Source organism: Gadus macrocephalus, chromosome 22 (genome assembly GCF_031168955.1).
Source record: "Gadus macrocephalus chromosome 22, ASM3116895v1".
Lineage (NCBI taxonomy): Eukaryota > Metazoa > Chordata > Actinopteri > Gadiformes > Gadidae > Gadus > Gadus macrocephalus.
This window is the reverse complement of record NC_082403.1, coordinates 15,894,326-15,915,617: the sequence shown is the minus strand read 5'-3', so window position 1 is coordinate 15,915,617 and position 21,292 is coordinate 15,894,326. Positions and strand designations below refer to the sequence as shown.

General features: G+C 41.4%; 2 protein-coding genes and 2 non-coding genes across 4 annotated transcripts in view; all 4 read right to left on the bottom strand.

Moving 5' to 3' along the window:
• The window catches only part of trappc9 (trafficking protein particle complex subunit 9), a 151,413-nt gene extending 149,694 nt beyond the window's left edge, over nt 1–1,719 (bottom strand). The window contains 2 exon segments of the mRNA XM_060043676.1: nt 475–1,068; nt 1,660–1,719. Of these exon segments, the coding sequence (XP_059899659.1) occupies nt 475–1,058 (584 nt within the window). The 5' untranslated portion in view covers nt 1,059–1,068; nt 1,660–1,719.
• A 639-nt stretch (nt 1,720–2,358) lies between these two features.
• Nucleotides 2,359–6,481, bottom strand: sh3bgrl3 (SH3 domain binding glutamate-rich protein like 3). Its single transcript, XM_060043677.1, has 3 exons — nt 6,324–6,481; nt 5,035–5,202; nt 2,359–4,593 (listed from the first exon to the last, which is right to left on the bottom strand). Exons 1-3 carry the CDS (start codon nt 6,366–6,368, stop codon nt 4,528–4,530), a joined length of 279 nt encoding a protein of 92 aa, XP_059899660.1. The 5' UTR covers nt 6,369–6,481; the 3' UTR covers nt 2,359–4,527.
• Nucleotides 6,482–17,241: 10,760 nt separating this feature from the next.
• On the bottom strand, nt 17,242–17,329 carry trnay-gua (transfer RNA tyrosine (anticodon GUA)). The gene is given in 2 exon segments: nt 17,242–17,277; nt 17,293–17,329. It is a non-coding gene; the product is annotated as a tRNA-Tyr (tRNA).
• A 3,568-nt stretch (nt 17,330–20,897) lies between these two features.
• Nucleotides 20,898–20,985, bottom strand: trnay-gua (transfer RNA tyrosine (anticodon GUA)). Its single transcript is given in 2 exon segments — nt 20,898–20,933; nt 20,949–20,985. It is a non-coding gene; the product is annotated as a tRNA-Tyr (tRNA).
• Nucleotides 20,986–21,292: the final 307 nt, after the last annotated feature.

Below are 21,292 nucleotides of genomic sequence, written 5' to 3'. Positions count from 1 at the left end.
AAAATATGTGTCATCTCAGAAGCTTGAAAGAAGAAATAACTTTTAGCATTTGCAATAAAGGTTTTTTTTTTTTTAAAGATCGATCATTTGGCTTGAAGCTATGAACACATGCACAGCAACAGCACTTGGGCTGGGTGTCTCTTAGGGCAGGAGCTAAAAGCTGATTGGTCCATTACATATTTTAACTCATATGATGCCTCGTCTTACAGCTCACCTTTTCACACCCAAAAACATACTCACAGGACAGTATGAAAGAAAAAGCAGAGAGACAGATAAACAACCAAGGAGAACGAAGAAACAAAAAATGACATTGGAGAGGAAAAAAAGTCCATGACATACAAACTCAGTTTTTCTTCCACACGAAGACATCATGTATACCACTAGCAGTGCAGAACTAGAGACTTCGCAGCCACTTCAAAAGCTTATATTCTTTGCCTCTGCACATACATGGCCACCACATGCTCCCCGACTCACCTGCTGTCTGTGTCGAGACCCACAAAGTCCTTCTTCTCAAAGGGCACGCAGAGCAAGGGGATCTTGTCCCCGGACTTGTCGGTGGCCCGGTCCAGCCGCTTGGACTCCAGCACAATGAAGATGGACTCCACAAAGTCCTCCACGCGCTTCTCCACGTCCGGGCACTGGTCGAACGCCGGGTAGAAGGCCACGTCCGTGCGCTGCTGCTCGGCAATCTCCCCCTGCAGCCCAAAGACTAGGAGGCGCGAGTCGTACAGCGTGGAGCCAAACACCTCCTTCTGGCCATGGAAACGCTCCGACGTCTGCGGCCACTCCTTGGCCGAGGCGCAGGTGGTGACGGCGATCAGGCCCACCACCTTGCGGTGCGTCTGGAAGTCGCCCCACTCGTTGTTCTCGGGCAGGTAGTGGTGGCGGTAGCGGATGTAGAGTTGCCGCTGGGAGTCCCGCACGCTCACCTGGCTCACGCTGGCGATGCGCTTATAGATGCGGAAGAACTGATCCTCGGGCACAATGCCCACCGCCTGGACCACCACCAGTACCGTCTGGTGGTCCTCCGCACACTGCATGTAGTCCGGGACACTCATCTCCTCATCACTGTGGGGAACGGAAGTACAACTTTGAACGCAGCTCATTATTTTATTATATTCATGTGTTTAGGACTTATTGCCTTTGTCAGCCACCTCCAATGATACAAAGCTGGAGATAAACAAACATGACATGTTCCTTATCCTTAACCTGTATCAGTCAGTGTTAAACACCATTGACTCTTTTAAAAAAGTGTGTACATTTTTCTCGAAAGTAAAGAGAAGCAACAACCATTTTAAGCAGAACGTATTCTGCAGGTGTTCCTATGGTGGTGTGTGTGATGTCCTCCGACAACATACGTCAGCTGGGCTGTGTGTGCACCTGCAGTGTGAGACCCAGTGTACCCCATTCACATCATAGCTGCACCGATTAAACAGATAAATGGGACAGTACACAGAATGTCCGTGAAGCAAACAAACAAAAAGGTCAGGTTCCCCTTGTCACGCTGTTGTTTTTGTTATTGTTCACTAGCATGCTAAACAGTAGTCTGCCTGGCAGTAAGCGACACCGTTCTGTGACATGATTTTTGACTCATCGTTTAACTACATTACTCGTATACGGTTCTGTATTACACTACAAAAGCAGTCGAGTGCTACGTACATTGAAAATATCCATAAGCAGGCAAGTTACCTTTAGCAAGCTGTCAAATTAAAGAGCTTCCTTATGTTCCCTTTCTTCTTCTACACAATGACGGCAATCTCCAGGAAAATAAGAAAACGGCCCCATCGACAGGCGGCAGAGAGTAATGCATGTTAAACCATTAGTTAGCATCTCACTTATGTGTTTGCAGAAACCCACCCCTTCTGTCTTTGTCGTTGATGATTTTGGTTATCATTATACAGCCTTTCATGTCAAGTCAAGTCAATTGTATTGAGCAAGCCCTTAATCACAGTTAAAGTCTGAAAGGGATTGACAGGCAACATAACATGACCCCTCCTAACCCTAGCCCTCCAAATGGCAAGTAAACTTCCTTTATTGAAAAATAAGAAATCTTGAAAAGGAATTCACAGCGGAGATTCCTCCTTCCAGGGATAGTTTGCCAAAACTATTTTGTGTATGTCTTTTTTTTCCTCTGGCAGGATAATAGACTGCAAATAAACATTTGCTCCCCCAAAATAAATTATCTGAACAAAACTCAAGGTGGTGCTTTAAAATAATTTAGTGATTCATCCACCGACAATCTTTATAAATCCATGTTTCCATTTGCTTTTCTTTGAGCACCTAGGCTTTGAACCAAATCATGCATCTTGCATCATGTCTCCATAGTACAACGCTAAAAACAGAGTTAGGAACAAGCAGTTATGTTCATATTTTATTCAAATGGTAGTTCATTTAAATTTCGTATAACATAACAGACCCACATCGTTCATCCACACTGGAGGAAGAGCTTTTTAAATTAAAAGTATACTAAATACTACATTGGATTGATGACGGTCAATCAATCAAATATCTTAACTTGGGTATCAGGAGGCCAAAATATGATGAACAAATTAGCAAGTGTACCAGTTAGTTAATAATTGCATTTTTGAACTCTTGAGAATTAAACACCTTTTTTTTCATATATTTTTATTTATGTAGCCCATACATCACATCTCACAATCTTCTTGGAAGACAACAGCAAAGTATTCCCAATTTTCTTAAATTTTTGGCCAAAGGGAAATGGGTCCAAACAGCAAAGGAGGAGGTTAAAACAGACATGGAATGTCTAAAAACAGAGCATACAGGGTATACTGATTACACATAACAGGCAAAAACACAGCTTACTACAATCAACACAACAGTGCATAAACATTGTGTCTGTGAGGACTGTCATTGAGTAAAGTCCTTGAATAAGTGCCTAAAACAGTGAATTGGAAACGTGTATGGATAGAAAAATACATGGAAGCAAATGCAGGAATGATATGGTACCCAATATGAGGGGAAACCAAACTGAAGACAGAACACAAAGGTTATTCCGAAAACCCTGTGGAATTTATTCACCAAGCTGCCACCTTGGCTAGATTACGATTCAGCTCCCTCACCATGCTAGCGTTTAGAACCAAGATGGCCACTAGGTGATAAGGCCTATGCATTGAATAAGCAGCAGAACAGAAAACCTTTGCATTTCCCCCAGTCGCCCAGTTGGCCAATATTTTGTTTCTTAAATTCTTCACCCAGGTTTGAAACGTCATAGAACACGGTGCTGCAATTTTTTAATTTGCCTTGACAATGCATAGAAACACATTACTGCATCTTTGGGATGGGTCAGATAGTTACAAAAGCAACCCCAAAAAGGTCCAGGTTTTTTTATGAGGGTGCTACAAGTGTTGCAGGTCTCGCTTAAATCGCTTTTTTAGTTCAAACAGGCCTTTTTCTTGTCCTGTCGGGACACAACTTTTAGAATCACCTAGTGTATGCAATACCGCAGTCATGTTAATTTGGTTGGAATGAAAATGTTCATGTAAAGGACAGCAAGTCAATCGATTTTTTGCTGTTTAAGTCACCTTAGGAGATATGTGTTGACAACTGGGCAAAGCCAAGTGCTTTGTTGCATCCCTGTGCTGCTGTTTTCCATGATGGATTGCATGCAGCTCTTGTAGAGTAGATTAAGGCCTTGGTACCACTGTGATCCGATCACAATATAACCATAAGTGTAACCAAGGATTAATTCTGATAGCTGATAAAATGGTGGTAACATAATAGAACGTGGCAACAATACTGGTCTTTAATCAACATGGGAATGTAAAAAGTCAGAGATGAGATCATTAAGACTATTATTATTTGTGCCATAAATAGGTTTGGTTCGGATCAAGTCGATGGTTTATGGAAAAGGTTGATGTAATTCTGGGGCTATCTTACTGCCGACATCCTATTGGGAAGAGATGTTGTAAATGTACAACCGATAGACTTTTCCCTTTGGCGCGAAGACAAAATAAATGTCAGAGCAGTCTTAGTCAGCAGAATCCACCAATGCAAGTGTGTGGACGAGCCGCAGTGGTAACATTCTGCTGCTTACTAGACAAGGAACACCATAAACAGGCGGAAAACATTGTCTCCTTTGTTTGGATATCTGCACTGAGAAAATCATATATCACACCAGCATTGTGCCTGAAAAGAGTGTCATTCAATAGACTCTAGCTCTATAGCGTCCCATGCTGAAGTCCTCGAAAGACACTGACCTAATTATTAACAAGAATAGGTAAGGGGGAGAAATACATCGGTGGCAATGTCACGGATCATTTATAAACAACAGAATAATTTCATCAGTGATTATAGTTTGAGTCTAATAAGTTCAGCTGATGACTTGGGGCTTGTGATAATGTTATGATTGTATATATCTATCTATCTATATATTTGGCATATTGTGGCATTGAATTTGGGAAGGGGAGGAGGGTTGGGAGGGCCAAGCCACAAACATCTGGAGTGGCTTGCAGACCTTCATGATCGGGCGGGGAGCAGGCCAATGCGGTGAGAGAGGGAGCGCTACCCTCATGCCATCTTCAGAAACTGCTCGACTGTATCAGCTTCTACTGCCTCAGAGAACAACTCGAAGTTCTGTGGAGGAATGAGGAGAATGGGAGTCAGATGGTTGATCTATGCAGAACCAATCGGAGGGTTAGGATATGTAGAGGAACACTTTGCATGATAAAAGTACGAGCAAAACGTTTTTTTAAAAAAGGGATCATGTACAGACATCAATGCAGTTTGTAAGTTTTGTTTACCGATTAACACGTCAGATATGAGTATATGCACATTTTATCATTTAAAACATTGCAGCCTAACGATAGTCATTAGTATTAATTAATAAAAACATATTTTTCTCCAAGTTTCTGTGATTTCTAGTCTATGTTTACAAATGTAGTGATGTGTGCTTCACTGCTTACTAAGATGGCTGCTAGATAGCTGGGGACGCTGGTGCATACACATATGCCCCACAGACTGGTGCGGAAAGAGGAAATGCTTTATAAAGCATCAACCCTAGGCCGGCATCCTCACCCCGCAGTACTGGTCGTCGTTGAAGAGTTGGGGAGGGACTGCAGCGGGGTTTCCTGCCTTGTTCCTCATTTCATCTCGTACCTCCCCGCCCACCGAGATGTCGATCAACTCAAATTTAATGCTTTTACTCTCAAGGATTCGCATCATCTCTGCCTGTTGGGACTTGACCTGGAAAAACAATATCACTGGGCTCATTAACACATTAACATGGTACCAGCAACTACATGAAGGACTGAAGGAAATTAGGCAACTTTAAGGAATCTTCGTTGTGCAATTTTGGGTTGCACAATTTCAATGTGTGTTCTCCTCGACAACCGGGTGGGGTTTCTAAGCAGTTGAATAGGATGTGCAAGGAACATTGTATTTGAGTACAACAGTAAATGCCTGGTAAATAGTGTATGCCTGTGCCTTTAACAAAAGTGAGCATATCTGGTTCAAGGTTGATGATTAATAGGCCCGTTATCTAAATGGTTACAGGATCGACTAAATTGGGAGGGGATATTTGTAAAGCAACGCCACCTAGGCGAAGGGCTAGTGGGCAGTTTGAAGCAAAAAGAATGAATCAGTAGTAAACCTTCTCTTGCTTTGTCCTCAACTATGGAATCCACCAAGCCCTAATCGATACCAGATGTCTGGACAGAGACTTGCCGTTTCCTGATTCCTTTAAGACCACTCAATGTACAATTAAAAACAATTAAAATATCTGCTATATTCATTTTTTGTATACAACGTATCCCAGGAAGTTGTATCTTGAATTTTAAAGATCTTCAGAGATCAGGCGATTATATTTAGTGACAACGTCAGAATGAGCAGGACTAGATAATAAACCACCGATAATAAACCACCTACCTGGCTCGTTAAATAGTGCTTATATAGAACTTATATAGTGTTAAGGGGCACTAAGCTGAGTGGATGACCCTTCTACAGTGACACCAACCAGGCGGACACAATCAACTTCAGTACAAGACAGGGGAATGAACCACATAACGGACCGCTCACTTCCGCAGTCTCTTTCTGTTTTCTGCACCACCTTAACGTTTTGCTCTCGATACACAACATCAATCACCGTCATTCCTCTATAGAAATTAGCCTTTAAATATCGAGCATGCACACGGTGGCTGTTGATTTACCAACTCGATGTATAGTCCATCGATTGTAGGTTCAGCAAGAGCCCATTGACAGGCAGCCCACTGGGTGTGTCGATGGAACTACACATCGTTCGTTTCCACTGAAACACCGAAACCTAAACACCGTCAATGACCTGCTATGTTCGCGACCACTTTACTCACCTCCCGGGAGGCAGTCACAGTGGTGTAGTACAGTTTGATTGCCATAGTTGCCGATCTCAAAATCCCCTTTGAGTATCTTGTGTCGCACAGTTATCTTCCTGTAGAACCCCCCTCAACTCGCCAGCGACTTGATGTTGCTATTGGCTGACCCATTTAAAGAGACAGTGCACCCATTATAATTCGTCCTAAAAAAAAAGTGCAGGACCTGTTTCGATGGCCGACCTGCCCAGTCGACATTGGTTATTCAGACTTGTCTTAAGACAGGCTTTCCATCGCATCCTGTATGACAGGCCGACATAGCCGCTGCATAGACACTTACAAGTAAGAGTAAAGAGAAAAGTAAAGAACACCAAATCCTTCATCAACAAGGACTGCAGGAAGGAATGCACCAGCCCCAGTACCGTACAGGCGCCCTTAGTTTGTGTCACAAAAGCTATCCATTCCGCCATCTACAAAGGACGTTGGCCAAAGCAGATGCTCTGGACGGAACTGATAACTGGTGATGACAGGCGTTTGCCCTGCCGGATCAGCCTCTAAGCTGCTGAGCAACAGTACCCCAAGCCAGCGTCCCGTCTCATCAAAGTGGTTCCCCCTCCTGCCCAGGTGATGGAGATGAGCTTGCAACTGTGCAATGTCGTGTAGAGTTATCTCTTTATAAAAGTATTCAAACATGTGACACTATTTGAGCCAATACAATAAGATAAGGTAATCACAAACCTGTAACTCTGGTAACCGTCCTCGACCGTCCAAATAAATAACAATTGGTCCACAGAGAAATATTGGTAAAACAGATGTGTAAACAGATCCAAATCGGTTTAAAGTCCCCAGACACCAATTGGATTGATATAAATGGCCAGAAAATAAAATGTGCTTCAATTGAACATTTCATGAATATTCAAATTAAGTGACACAGGGCCTTTCTGCGGCATTGGGAAACAGAGCCAGTCAGTCATGAAGCATGTCTAACCTCTGTCACAAAGTTTCTTTAGCAGAAAACGCTTCATTCTGCTTGTAATATATCAATATATATATATTTGATATATATAATATATCAAATGTGTGACTGCAGTTTTGTTTTACAGTGTTGAACAAGTGACCTAAGGATTTCAGACTCTTTTACTACCATCCGCTCTGACAACTGGGCAATCTAATGTTCAGTTGTTGAATTAAATTCAAGCGACCTAAGGATTTCAGACTCTTTTATTACCATCTGCTCTGACAACTGGGCAATCTAATGTTCAGTTGTTAAATTTAATTTAAGCGACCTATGGATTTCAGACTCTTTCCACCGCTGTACCAACTGCGCTATCGAAGGGTGAGTTTGAATGAGTAATTGAGAGAATATCTCCTGAATAAACTGGCAACGACTTTCTTTATTTGCAATATTTGCCATATCTTCCCCAAATGTAATTCCTCAAAGTGGTTTTGCACTTCTATAAAATTCCTTTGAGCGAGCTTCCGCTATGCTAATGAGACGATAGGAGGTCCCGGACGAGCAAAAAAAAGGAAAAAAAACCTAATCCTACAACTCAAACTTTGAATAATATAGGTCATTTTACTTGTCAAAGTGGAAAGGAAATAGAGAAAAAGAAGAAAGCGGAGAGACAGACGAGAAATATCTAGAACGAGGTAGAAGGCGAACAGGGGCTCCGGGACAGCGCAGAGGAAGCTGTCAATGCCGACCAACCTAGCTGGGAGCCTGAGCTACAGGCTAGCTTACTGGCTGGTGTGGACAAGTTACAGGCTACAATGGATATAGCCCAGCACAGAATGGATGCCAAATTCGACAAAATTGGCAAGCAAATGGATGATATGAAGCAAGGGATGGATAGCCTCCGAGAGGAAACTAATAGAAAATGCGAGCCCGTGGACGTTGACATGCGGGCACAAAAGAAAGAAATTGAGATTCTAGAAGAATGTACAGTTGAGGTGAAGGAGTGGACAACAGAGGTACAGGACATTATCTCTACTTCACTCGAACAACAAAGTAGGCTACAATAGAAATTAACCGAATTGGAAGGGAGGTCAAGGCAGTGTCGCCGCTGAGGTGGGGCACTTGGGGGGCCATGCCCCCCTTAGCGGTCATTAATGCCCCTCCTACCACAGGTCATTATCCCTAACATATTAAATGTGCCAACTGTAACTTAAATGAAATAAAATAAATTAACGGGAATATCGCATCATTTTGGTTATGCATGCATAGCAGGTTAGGCTTGGTCAATGCTCATTGGTTGCTGAGTAATCTTGTTACATTTGATATCAACATAACGTTGTTGAGCTGCAGCGCGCAGCCGCAGAATCCTGGTATTAATCGAAAATTACAGTTGGTCCTCATATCATAGGCGAAAGTTAGCCTAAATAGCTATAATTATCACCAAAAATGAATTTACGAAAATGGCTTAGACATCCTCCTGCTCCTCCTAAACTAGTAGCAGACCGTGACATTCCAGCCACCACCACTCGTACAGCCCATGGACGTATTATGGTACAGCCACGGTCTCACGGTTTAGCATCCACAACAGCCCTCCCCCTTTTTTTTAATCGTCTTCGTATCGCTGCGTAAACTGTGTGCATAGGGCTACTACTACCACATAGCCTCGACAGCAACAAGAATAACATATTGTTGCTGATGATAATTAATAATTAGCCGAATAATAATAAAGAAAAATGTGTTTCGTTTTTGATTACATTTCTGCTGTGTTTGACTATGAGGTTGCCACTGCGTTAAAATATTTCTCAGACGGCAGTGCCCCCCCGCTGGCAACCCATGCCCCTCCGGTAGATCTGCTCTGGCGCCGACTCTGGGTCAAGGAGAAGCAATATTTGAATCTGGGGGCTGAAGGAAGGGGTTGAGGGAGACTCAGTTGCTGAATACGTGGATAAATTCATTCAAAAGGAGCTGGGAATGTCGGGAGGATATTGATTTGGATATTCAAAGGGAACACGTGCTTAAACACAGAAACCACAACCAAACAAGCGCCAAAGAGCGATTATAGTAAACTTTTTTAGGTTCGAGGTTAAAGAGAACGTCCTCAAGACAGCCTGGAGATCGACGCTGGAAGTCGAGGGACACAGAGTGTGTTTTGATCAACAGCAGAAGTGGCGGCTGAACGTCGGAGATATGCGGGTATCAAAAATTCTAAAAGAGAGATGGGATTTGGTTCCCATCCCCAAGGGACACACTGAGAGTTCACTGGACTGAAGGAGTCAAAGTATACAACAGCGCTCAGGATGCAGCGAGGGCGATGCGGGAGAGAGGATGGCAGGTCACAGAACCAGGAGAGGAGAAACCAACATCCCTGCGGAGACTGGAGGCAGCACGCAAGTGGTCCAAAATCAGGAGATGAGCATACGGGGGAGAATAAAGGACGTGAAGCACAACGGTGACCGACGAGTAAAGAGAACGGACACGAACACAGATTTGTATTTTAGAACTTTTTAATAAAGCCTATTGTTTCATTGTGATCATTTACAAGAGCATAGGCTGACGGACTTATAGGATCACATGTGGCAAATGTATATTTATGCCACGGATTAAAATATGTATGGAAAATGTACACAAAGCTCTCGTCCGGGAGCTCTGGAATTAAGATGTTGGACACTTATAGTGAGCTCGGGAGATCAACGCATGAGATCTCCGCCACCAAGGGAGACCCTCTCACTAGGAGAGGCTCTACCCCTCACCTACCAACAGGGGACAGGGGGACATATTTGAAACCCCCAAATGCTTTGGAAGTTCAAGTTCTGATTGTTAAAATTTGTTGTTTTAGTTCAGCGGTTGCTGTTATTTTACATATTGGGTTATGTGTCATGTGGAGAACAGCAAAATGTTTCGAGAGGAATTATTATGCAACGTAGGGGTATTAGAATGGTGTCATTAAATGTTAATGGTATGAACCATCCGATAAAAAGGGTGAAAGTGTTAACAAGATTTGGAAAGGAGGAGGTGCAAGTTATTTTTTTTTACAAGAAACACATCTGTCATAACAAGAACATGAACAATTTAAAAGATATGGATACAACAATGCGTTGTATAGCTCATTTAAGCAGTCTTCTAGTAGAGGGGTTTCCACTCTAATTAAAACCTCAGTGAAATCTGAAACAAACAAAAGAAATATGTGACAGGGAAGGAAGGTGTCATGATCCGCCTCTGGTTTTGAGTATGAGTAATTGAGAGTACATATACTAAATAAACTGGATACGAGAATCTCTGATTGAATATTTGCCATTTCTTCCCCAAATGATAATTCCTCAAAGTAGTTTTGCCCTTCTATAAATTACCTTCTAGCCGGAGTTGAACCAGCGACCAAAGGATTTTAGACTCTTTTCATTACAGTCCTATGCCCCACCAACTGCGCTATCGAAGGGTACGATTACCAGTGTAATTGGGAGACAATCTACAAAATAAACTGGAAACGACATTCTCTGATTGAACATTTTCCATTTCTTCCCCAAATGATAATTCCACAAAGTGGTTTTGCACGTCTATGAATTAACTTCTAGCCGGAGTTGAACCAGCGACCAACGGATTTCAGACACTTTTCATTACAGTCCTCTGCCCCACCAACTGCCCTATCGAATGTTGAGTGGCCTTTCGTAATTGAGAGAATACCTAAAAATGTCTATTGGTAACGACTTCCTCTGATTAACTACCATTTCATCATGAAATGATACTTCCTCAAAGTGGTTTTGCAACTCTATAAAATTCCTTCGAGCCGGAGTTGAACGAGCGACCTAAGGATTTCAGACTCATTTCACTACAGTCCTCCGCTTTACCAACTGAGCTATCGAAAGATGAAATAATTTGTGCAATTGGGAGTACATATACTAAATATACTGGATACGACTATCTCTGATTGAATATTTGCCATTTCTTCCCCAAATGATAATTCCTCAAAGTAGTTTTGCCCTTCTATAAATTACCTTCTAGCCGGAGTTGAACCAGCCACCAAAGAATTTCAGACTCTTTTCATTACAGTCCTCTGCCCCACCAACTGCGCTATCGAAGGTTGAGTGGTCTTGCGTAATTGAGAGAATACCTAAATATGTCTATTGGTAACAACATTCTCTGATTAACAACCATTTCATCATGAAATGATACTTCCTCAAAGTGGTTTTGCAACTCAATAAAATTACTTCGAGCAGGAGTTGAACCAGCGACCTAAGGATTTCAGACTCATTTCTCTACAGTCCTCCGCTCTACCAACTGAGCTATCGAAGGGTACGATTATCTGTGTAATTGAGAGACAATCTACTAAATAAACTGGAAACGACATTCTCTGATTGAACATTTTCCATTTCTTCCCCAAATGATAATTCCACAAAGTGGTTTTGCATGTCTATGAATGAACTTCTAGCTGGAGTTGAACCAGCGACCAAAGGAATTCAGAGACTTTTCAATACAGTCCTCTGTCCCACCAACTGCGCTATCGAATGTTGAATGGTCTTGCGTAATTGAGAGAATACCTAAATATGTCTATTGGTAACGACTTTCTCTGATTAACTACCATTTCTTCATGAAATGATACTTCCTCAAAGTGGTTTTGCAACTCTATAAAATTCCTTCGTGCCGGAGTTGAACCAGCGACCTAAGGAATTCAGACTCAAATCACTACAGTCCTCCGCTCTACCAACTGAGCTATCGAAGCCTTATAAAATTTGAGTAATTGAGAGTACATATACTAAATAAACTGGATATGACTCTGATTGAATATTTGCCATTTCTTCCCCAAATGAGAATTCCTCAAAGTAGTTTTGCCCTTCTATAAATTACCTTCTAGCCGGAATTGAACCAGCGACCAAAGGATTTCAGACACTTTTCATTACAGTCCCCTGCCCCACCAACTGCGCTATCGAAGGTTGAGTGGTCTTGCGTAATTGAGAGAATACCTAAATATGTCTATTGGTAACGACATTCTCTGATTAACGACCATTTCATCATGAAATGATACTTCCTCAAAGTGGTTTTGCAACTCTATAAATTTCCTTCGAGCCGGAGTTGAACCAGCGACCTAAGGATTACAGTCTCATTTCACTACAGTCCTCCGCACTACCAACTGAGCTATCGAAAGGTCAGATTACCAGTGTAATTGAGAGACAATCTACAAAATAAACTGGAAACGACATTCTCTGATTGTACATTTTCCATTTCTACCCCAAATGATAATTCCTCAAAGTAGTTTTGCCCTTCTATAAATTACCTTCTAGCCGGAGTTGAACCAGCGACCAAAGGATTTCAGACTCTTTTCATTACAGTCCTCTGCCCCACCAATTGCGCTTTCGAAGGTTGAGTGGTCTTGCGTCATTGAGAGAATACCTAAGTATGTCTATTGGTAACGACTTTCTCTGATTAACTAGCATTTCATCATGAAATGATACTTCCTCTATGTGGTTTTGCAACTCTATAAAATTCCTTCGAGTCGGAGTTGAACCAGCGACCTATGGATTGCAGACTCATTTCTCTACAGTCCTCCGCACTACCAACTGAGCTATCGAAGGTTTAAATTACAACGGTAATTGAGAGACAATCTACTAAATAAACTGGAAACGACATTCTCCGATTGAACATTTTCCATTTCTTCCACAAAGGATAATTCCTCAAAGTGGTTTTGCACGTCTATGAATTAACTTCTAGCCGGAGTTGAACCAGCGACCAAAGGATTTCAGACACTTTTCATTACAGTCCTCTGCCCCACCACCTGCGCTATCGAATGTTGAGTGGTCTTTCGTAATTGAGAGAATACCAAAAAATGACTATTGGTAACGACTTTCTCTGATTAACTACCATTTCATCATGAATTGATACTTCCTCAAAGTGGTTTTGCAACTCTATAAAATTCCTACGAGCCGGAGTTGAACCAGCGACCTAAGGATTTCAGACGCATTTCACTACAGTCCTCCGCTCTACCAACTGAGCTATCGAAGGGTGAGATAATTTATGCAATTGGGAGTACATATACTAAATAAACTGGATACGACTATCTCTGATTGAATATTTGCCATTTCTTCCCCAAATTATGATTTCCTCAAAGTAGTTTTGCCCTTCTATAAATTACCTTCTAGCCGAAGTTGAACCAGCGACCAAAGGATTTTAGACTCTTTTCATTCCAGTCCTCTGCCCCACCAACTGCACTTTCGAAGGTTGAGTGGTCTTGCGTAATTGAGAGAATACCTAAATATGTCTATTGGTAACGACATTCTCTGATTAACTAGCATTTCATCATGAAATGATACTTCCTCTATGTGGTTTTGCAACTCTATAAAATTCCTTCGAGCCGGAGTTGAACCAGCGACCTAAGGATTTCAGACTCATTTCTCAACAGTCCTCCGCTCTACCTACTGAGCTATTGAAGGGATAAAATTACATGTGTAATTGAGAGACAATCTACTAAATAAACTGGAAACGACATTCTCCGATTGAACATTTTCCATTTCTTCCACAAATGATAATTCCTCAAAGTGGTTTTGCACGTCTATGAATTAACTTCTAGCCGGAGTTGAACCAGCGACCAAAGGATTTCAGACACTTTTCATTACAGTCCTCTGCCCCACCAACTGCGCTATCGAATGTTGAGTGGTCTTTCGTAATTGAGAGAATACCAAAAAATGACTATTGGTAACGACTTTCTCTGATTAACTACCATTTCATCATGAATTGATACTTCCTCAAAGTGGTTTTGCAACTCTATAAAATTCCTACGAGCCGGAGTTGAACCAGCGACCTAAGGATTTCAGACGCATTTCACTACAGTCCTCCGCTCTACCAACTGAGCTATCGAAGGGTGAGATAATTTATGCAATTGGGAGTACATATACTAAATAAACTGGATACGACTATCTCTGATTGAATATTTGCCATTTCTTCCCCGAATGATGATTTCCTCAAAGTAGTTTTGCCCTTCTATAAATTACCTTCTAGCCGAAGTTGAACCAGCGACCAAAGGATTTTAGACTCTTTTCATTCCAGTCCTCTGCCCCACCAACTGCACTTTCGAAGGTTGAGTGGTCTTGCGTCATTGAGAGAATACCTAAGTATGTCTATTGGTAACGACTTTCTCTGATTAACTACAATTTCATCATGAAATGTAACTTCCTCAAAGTGGTTTTGCAACTCTATAAATTTCCTTCAAGCCGGAGTTGAACCAGCGACCAAAGGATTTTAGACTCTTTTCATTCCAGTCCTCTGCCCCACCAACTGCACTTTCGAAGGTTGAGTGGTCTTGCGTAATTGAGAGAATACCTAAATATGTCTATTGGTAACGACATTCTCTGATTAACTAGCATTTCATCATGAAATGATACTTCCTCTGTGTGGTTTTGCAACTCTATAAAATTCCTTCGAGCCGGAGTTGAACCAGCGACCTAAGGATTTCAGACTCATTTCTCTACAGTCCGCCGCTCTACCAGCTGAGCTAGCAAAGATTAAAAATGACATGTGTAATTGAGAGACAATCTACTAAATAAACTGGAAACGACATTCTCCGATTGAACATTTTCCATTTCTTCCACAAATGATAATTCCTCAAAGTGGTTTTGCACGTCTGTGAATTAACTTCTAGCCGGAGTTGAACCAGCGACCAAAGGATTTCAGACACTTTTCATTACAGTCCTCTGCCCCACCAACTGCGCTATCGAATGTTGAGTGGTCTTTCGTAATTGAGAGAATACCTAAAAATGACTATTGGTAACGACTTTCTCTGATTAACTACCATTTCATCATGAATTGATACTTCCTCAAAGTGGTTTTGCAACTCTATAAAATTCCTTCGAGCCGGAGTTGAACCTGCGACCTAAGGATTTCAGACTTATTTCACTACAGTCCTCCGCTCTACCAACTGAGCTATCGAAGGGTGACAAAAAATTTATGCAATTGGGAGTACATATACTAAATAAACTGGATACGACTATCTCTGATTTGCCATTTCTTCCCCAAATGATGATTTCCTCAAAGTAGTTTTGCCCTTCTATAAATTACCTTCTAGCCGAAGTTGAACCAGCGACCAAAGGATTTTAGACTCTTTTCATTACAGTCCTCTGCCCCACCAACTGCGCTATCGAAGGGTCAGATTACCAGTGTAATTGAGAAACAATCTACAAAATAAACTGGAAACTATATTCTCTGATTGAACATTTTCCATTTCTTCCCCAAATGATAATTCCTCAAAGTAGTTTTGCCCTTCTATAAATTACCTTCTAGCCGGAATTGAACCAGCGACCAAAGGATTTCAGACTCTTTTCATTACAGTCCTCTGCCCCACCAACTGCGCTATCGAAGGTTGAATGGTCTTGCGTAATTGAGAGAATACCTAAATATGTCTATTGGTAACGACATTCTCTGATTAACTAGCATTTCATCATGAAATGATACTTCCTCTATGTGGTTTTGCAACTCTATAAAATTCCTTCGAGTCGGAGTTGAACCAGCGACCTATGGATTGCAGACTCATTTCTCTACAGTCCTCCGCACTACCAACTGAGCTATCGAAGGTTTAAATTACAATGGTAATTGAGAGACAATCTACTCAATAAACTGGAAACGACATTCTCCGATTGAACATTTTCCATTTCTTCCACAAAGGATAATTCCTCAAAGTGGTTTTGCACGTCTATGAATTAACTTCTAGCCGGAGTTGAACCAGCGACCAAAGGATTTCAGACACTTTTCATTACAGTCCTCTGCCCCACCACCTGCGCTATCGAATGTTGAGTGGTCTTTCGTAATTGAGAGAATACCTAAAAATGTCTATTGGTAACGGCTTTCTCTGATTAACCACCATTTCATCATGAATTGATACTTCCTCAAAGTGGTTTTGCAACTCTATAAAATTCCTTCGAGCCGGAGTTGAACCAGCGACCTAAGGATTTCAGACTCATTTCACTACAGTCGTCCGCTCTACCAACTGAGCTATCGAAGGGTGAGACAATTTATGCAATTGGGAGTACATATACTAAATAAACTGGATACGACTATCTCTGATTGAATATTTGCCATTTCTTCCCCAAATGATGATTTCCCCAAAGTAGTTTCTATAAATTACCTTCTAGCCGGAGTTGAACCAGCGACCAAAGGATTTTAGACTCTTTTCATTCCAGTCCTCTGCCCCACCAACTGCACTTTCGAAGGTTGAGTGGTCTTGCGTAATTGAGAGAATACCTAAATATGTCTATTGGTAACGACTTTCTCTGATTAACTACAATTTCATCATGAAATGTAACTTCCTCAAAGTGGTTTTGCAACTCTATAAATTTCCTTCAAGCCGGAGTTGAACCAGCGACCAAAGGTTTTTAGACTCTTTTCATTCCAGTCCTCTGCCCCACCAACTGCGCTTTCGAAGGCGGAGTTGAACCAGCGACCTCAGGATATCAGACTCATTTCGCTACAGTCCTCCGCTCTACAAACTGAGCTATCGAAGGGTATAATTACGTGTGAAATTGAGAGACAATCTACTAAATAAACTGGAAACGACATTCTCCGATTGAACATTTTCCATTTCTTCCACAAATGATAATTCCTCAAAGTGGTTTTGCACGTCTATGAATTAACTTCTAGCCGGAGTTGAACCAGCGACCAAAGGATTTCAGACACTTTTCAAGGTTGAGTGGTCTGGAAACAACAAGTGGTCTGGAAACAACATTCTCTGATTGAACATTTTCCATATCTTCCCCAAATGATAATTCCTCAAAGTAGTTTTGCCCTTCTATAAATTACCTTCTAGCCGGAGTTGAACCAGCGACCAAAGGATTTCAGACTCTTTTCATTACAGTCCTCTGCCCCACCAACTGCGCTATCGAAGGTTGAGTGGTCTTGCGTAATTGAGAGAATACCTAAATATGTCTATTGGTAACGACATTCTCTGATTAACTAGCATTTCATCATGAAATGATACTTCCTCTATGTGGTTTTGCAACTCTATAAAATTCCTTCGAGCCGGAGTTGAACCAGCGACCTAAGGATTTCAGACTCATTTCTCTACAGTCCTCCGCTCTACCAACTGAGCTATCGAAGGGTGAGACAATTTATGCAATTGGGAGTACATATACTAAATAAACTGGATACGACTATCTCTGATTGAATATTTGCCATTTCTTCCCCAAATGATGATTTCCCCAAAGTAGTTTCTATAAATTACCTTCTAGCCGGAGTTGAACCAGCGACCAAAGGATTTTAGACTCTTTTCATTCCAGTCCTCTGCCCCACCAACTGCACTTTCGAAGGTTGAGTGGTCTTGCGTAATTGAGAGAATACCTAAATATGTCTATTGGTAACGACTTTCTCTGATTAACTACAATTTCATCATGAAATGTAACTTCCTCAAAGTGGTTTTGCAACTCTATAAATTTCCTTCAAGCCGGAGTTGAACCAGCGACCAAAGGATTTTAGACTCTTTTCATTCCAGTCCTCTGCCCCACCAACTGCGCTTTCGAAGGCGGAGTTGAACCAGCGACCTCAGGATATCAGACTCATTTCGCTACAGTCCTCCGCTCTACAAACTGAGCTATCGAAGGGTATAATTACGTGTGAAATTGAGAGACAATCTACTAAATAAACTGGAAACGACATTCTCCGATTGAACATTTTCCATTTCTTCCACAAATGATAATTCCTCAAAGTGGTTTTGCACGTCTATGAATTAACTTCTAGCCGGAGTTGAACCAGCGACCAAAGGATTTCAGACACTTTTCAAGGTTGAGTGGTCTGGAAACAACAAGTGGTCTGGAAACAACATTCTCTGATTGAACATTTTCCATATCTTCCCCAAATGATAATTCCTCAAAGTAGTTTTGCCCTTCTATAAATTACCTTCTAGCCGGAGTTGAACCAGCGACCAAAGGATTTCAGACTCTTTTCATTACAGTCCTCTGCCCCACCAACTGCGCTATCGAAGGTTGAGTGGTCTTGCGTAATTGAGAGAATACCTAAATATGTCTATTGGTAACGACATTCTCTGATTAACTAGCATTTCATCATGAAATGATACTTCCTCTATGTGGTTTTGCAACTCTATAAAATTGCTTCGAGCCGGAGTTGAACCAGCGACCTAAGGATTTCAGACTCATTTCTCTACAGTCCTCCGCTCTACCAACTGAGCTATCGAAGGGTAAAATTACATGTGTAATTGAGAGAGAATCTACTAAATAAACTGGAAACGACATTCTCCGATTGAACATTTTCCATTTCTTCCACAAATGATAATTCCTCAAAGTGGTTTTGCACGTCTATGAATTAACTTCTAGCCGGAGTTGAACCAGCGACCAAAGGATTTCAGACACTTTTCATTACAGTCCTCTGCCCCACCAACTGCGCTATCGAATGTTGAGTGGTCTTTCGTAATTGAGAGAATACCAAAAAATTACTATTGGTAACGACTTTCTCTGATTAACTACCATTTCATCATGAATTGATACTTCCTCAAAGTGGTTTTGCAACTCTATAAAATTCCTTCGAGCCGGAGTTGAACCAGCGACCAAAGGATTTCAGACACTTTTCATTACAGTCCTCTGCCCCACCAACTGCGCTATCGAATGTTGAGTGGTCTATCGTAATTGAGAGAATACCTAAAAATGTCAATTGGTAACGACTTTCTCTGATTAACTACCATTTCATCATGAATTGATACTTCCTCAAAGTGGTTTTGCAACTCTATAAAATTCCTTCGAGCCGGAGTTGAACCATCGACCTAAGGATTTCAGACGCATTTCACTACAGTCCTCCGCTCTACCAACTGAGCTATCGAAGGGTGAGATAAATTATGCAATTGGGAGTACATATACTAAATAAACTGGATACGACTATCTCTGATTGAATATTGGCCATTTCTTCCCCAAATGATGATTTCCTCAAAGTAGTTTTGCCCTTCTATAAATTACCTTCTAGCCGAAGTTGAACCAGCGACCAAAGGATTTTAGACTCTTTTCATTACAGTCCTCTGCCCCACCAACTGCGCTATCGAAGGGTCAGATTACCAGTGTAATTGAGAAACAATCTACAAAATAAACTGGAAACTACATTCTCTGATTGAACATTTTCCATTTCTTCCCCAAATGATAATTCCTCAAAGTAGTTTTGCCCTTCTATAAATTACCTTCTAGCCGGAATTGAACCAGCGACCAAAGGATTTCAGACTCTTTTCATTACAGTCCTCTGCCCCACCACCTGCGCTATCGAATGTTGAGTGGTCTTTCGTAATTGAGAGAATACCTAAAAATGTCTATTGGTAACGACTTTCTCTGATTAACCACCATTTCATCATGAATTGATACTTCCTCAAAGTGGTTTTGCAACTCTATAAAAATCCTTCGAGCCGGAGTTCAACCAGCGACCTAAGGATTTCAGACTCATTTCACTACAGTCCTCCGCTCTACCAACTGAGCTATCGAAGGGTGAGACAAATTATGCAATTGGGAGTACATATACTAAATAAACTGGATACGACAATCTCTGATTGAATATTTGCCATTTCTTCCCCAAATGATGATTTCCTCAAAGTAGTTTTGCCCTTCTATAAAATACCTTCTAGCCGAAGTTGAACCAGCGACCAAAGGATTTTAGACACTTTTCATTCCAGTCCTCTGCCCCACCAACTGCACTTTCGAAGGTTGAGTGGTCTTGCGTAATTGAGAGAATACCTAAATATGTCAATTGGCAACGATTTTCTCTGATTAACTACAATTTCATCATGAAATGAAACTTCCTCAAAGTGGTTTTACAACTCTATAAATTTCCTTCGAGCCGGAGTTGAACCAGCGACCAAAGGATTACAGACTGATTTCACTACAGACCTCCTCTCTACCAACTGAGCTATCGAAGGGTAAGATTACCAGTGTAATTGAGAGACAATCTACAAAATAAACTGGAAACAACATTCTCTGATTGAACATTTTCCATATCTTCCCCAAATGATAATTCCTCAAAGTAGTTTTGCCCTTCTATAAATTACCTTCTAGCCGGAGTTGAACCAGCGACCAAAGGATTTCAGACTCTTTTCATTACAGTCCTCTGCCCCACCAACTGCGCTATCGAAGGTTGAGTGGTCTTGCGTAATTGAGAGAATACCTAAATATGTCTATTGGTAACGACATTCTCTGATTAACTAGCATTTCATCATGAAATGATACTTCCTCTATGTGGTTTTGCAACTCTATAAAATTCCGTCGAGCCGGAGTTGAACCAGCAACCTAAGGATTTCAGACTCATTTCTCTACAGTCCTCCGCTCTACCAACTGAGCTATCGAAGGGTAAAATTACATGTGTAATTGAGAGAGAATCTACTAAATAAACTGGAAACGACATTCTCCGATTGAACATTTTCCATTTCTTCCACAAATGATAATTCCTCAAAGTGGTTTTGCACGTCTATGAATTAACTTCTAGCCGGAGTTGAACCAGCGACCAAAGGATTTCAGACACTTTTCATTACAGTCCTCTGCCCCACCAACTGCGCTATCGAATGTTGAGTGGTCTTTCGTAATTGAGAGAATACCAAAAAATTACTATTGGTAACGACTTTCTCTGATTAACTACCATTTCATCATGAATTGATACTTCCTCAAAGTGGTTTTGCAACTCTATAAAATTCCTTCGAGCCGGAGTTGAACCAGCGACCTAAGGATTTCAGACGCATTTCACTACAGTCCTCCGCTCTACCAACTGAGCTATCGAAGGGTGAGATAATTTATGCAATTGGGAGTACATATACTAAATAAACTGGATACGACTATCTCTGATTGAATATTTGCCATTTCTTCCCCAAATGATGATTTCCTCAAAGTAGTTTTGCCCTTCTATAAATTACCTTCTAGCCGAAGTTGAACCAGCGACCAAAGGATTTTAGACTCTTTTCATTCCAGTCCTCTGCCCCACCAACTGCACTTTCGAAGGTTGAGTGGTCTTACGTCATTGAGAGAATACCTAAGTATGTCTATTGGTAACGACTTTCTCTGATAAACTACAATTTCATCATGAAATGTAA

Excerpts from the sequence above, each read along its gene's own strand:
- sh3bgrl3 (XM_060043677.1), bottom strand. The coding sequence starts at position 6,368 with ATGGCAATCAAACTGTACTACACCACTGTGACTGCCTCCCGGGAG. Across the intron at positions 5,203-6,323 it reads CTGTGACTGCCTCCCGGGAG|GTCAAGTCCCAACAGGCAGA; the intron begins GTGAGTAAAGTG and ends TTGTTTTTCCAG. Across the intron at positions 4,594-5,034 it reads ACGACGACCAGTACTGCGGG|AACTTCGAGTTGTTCTCTGA; the intron begins GTGAGGATGCCG and ends ATTCCTCCACAG.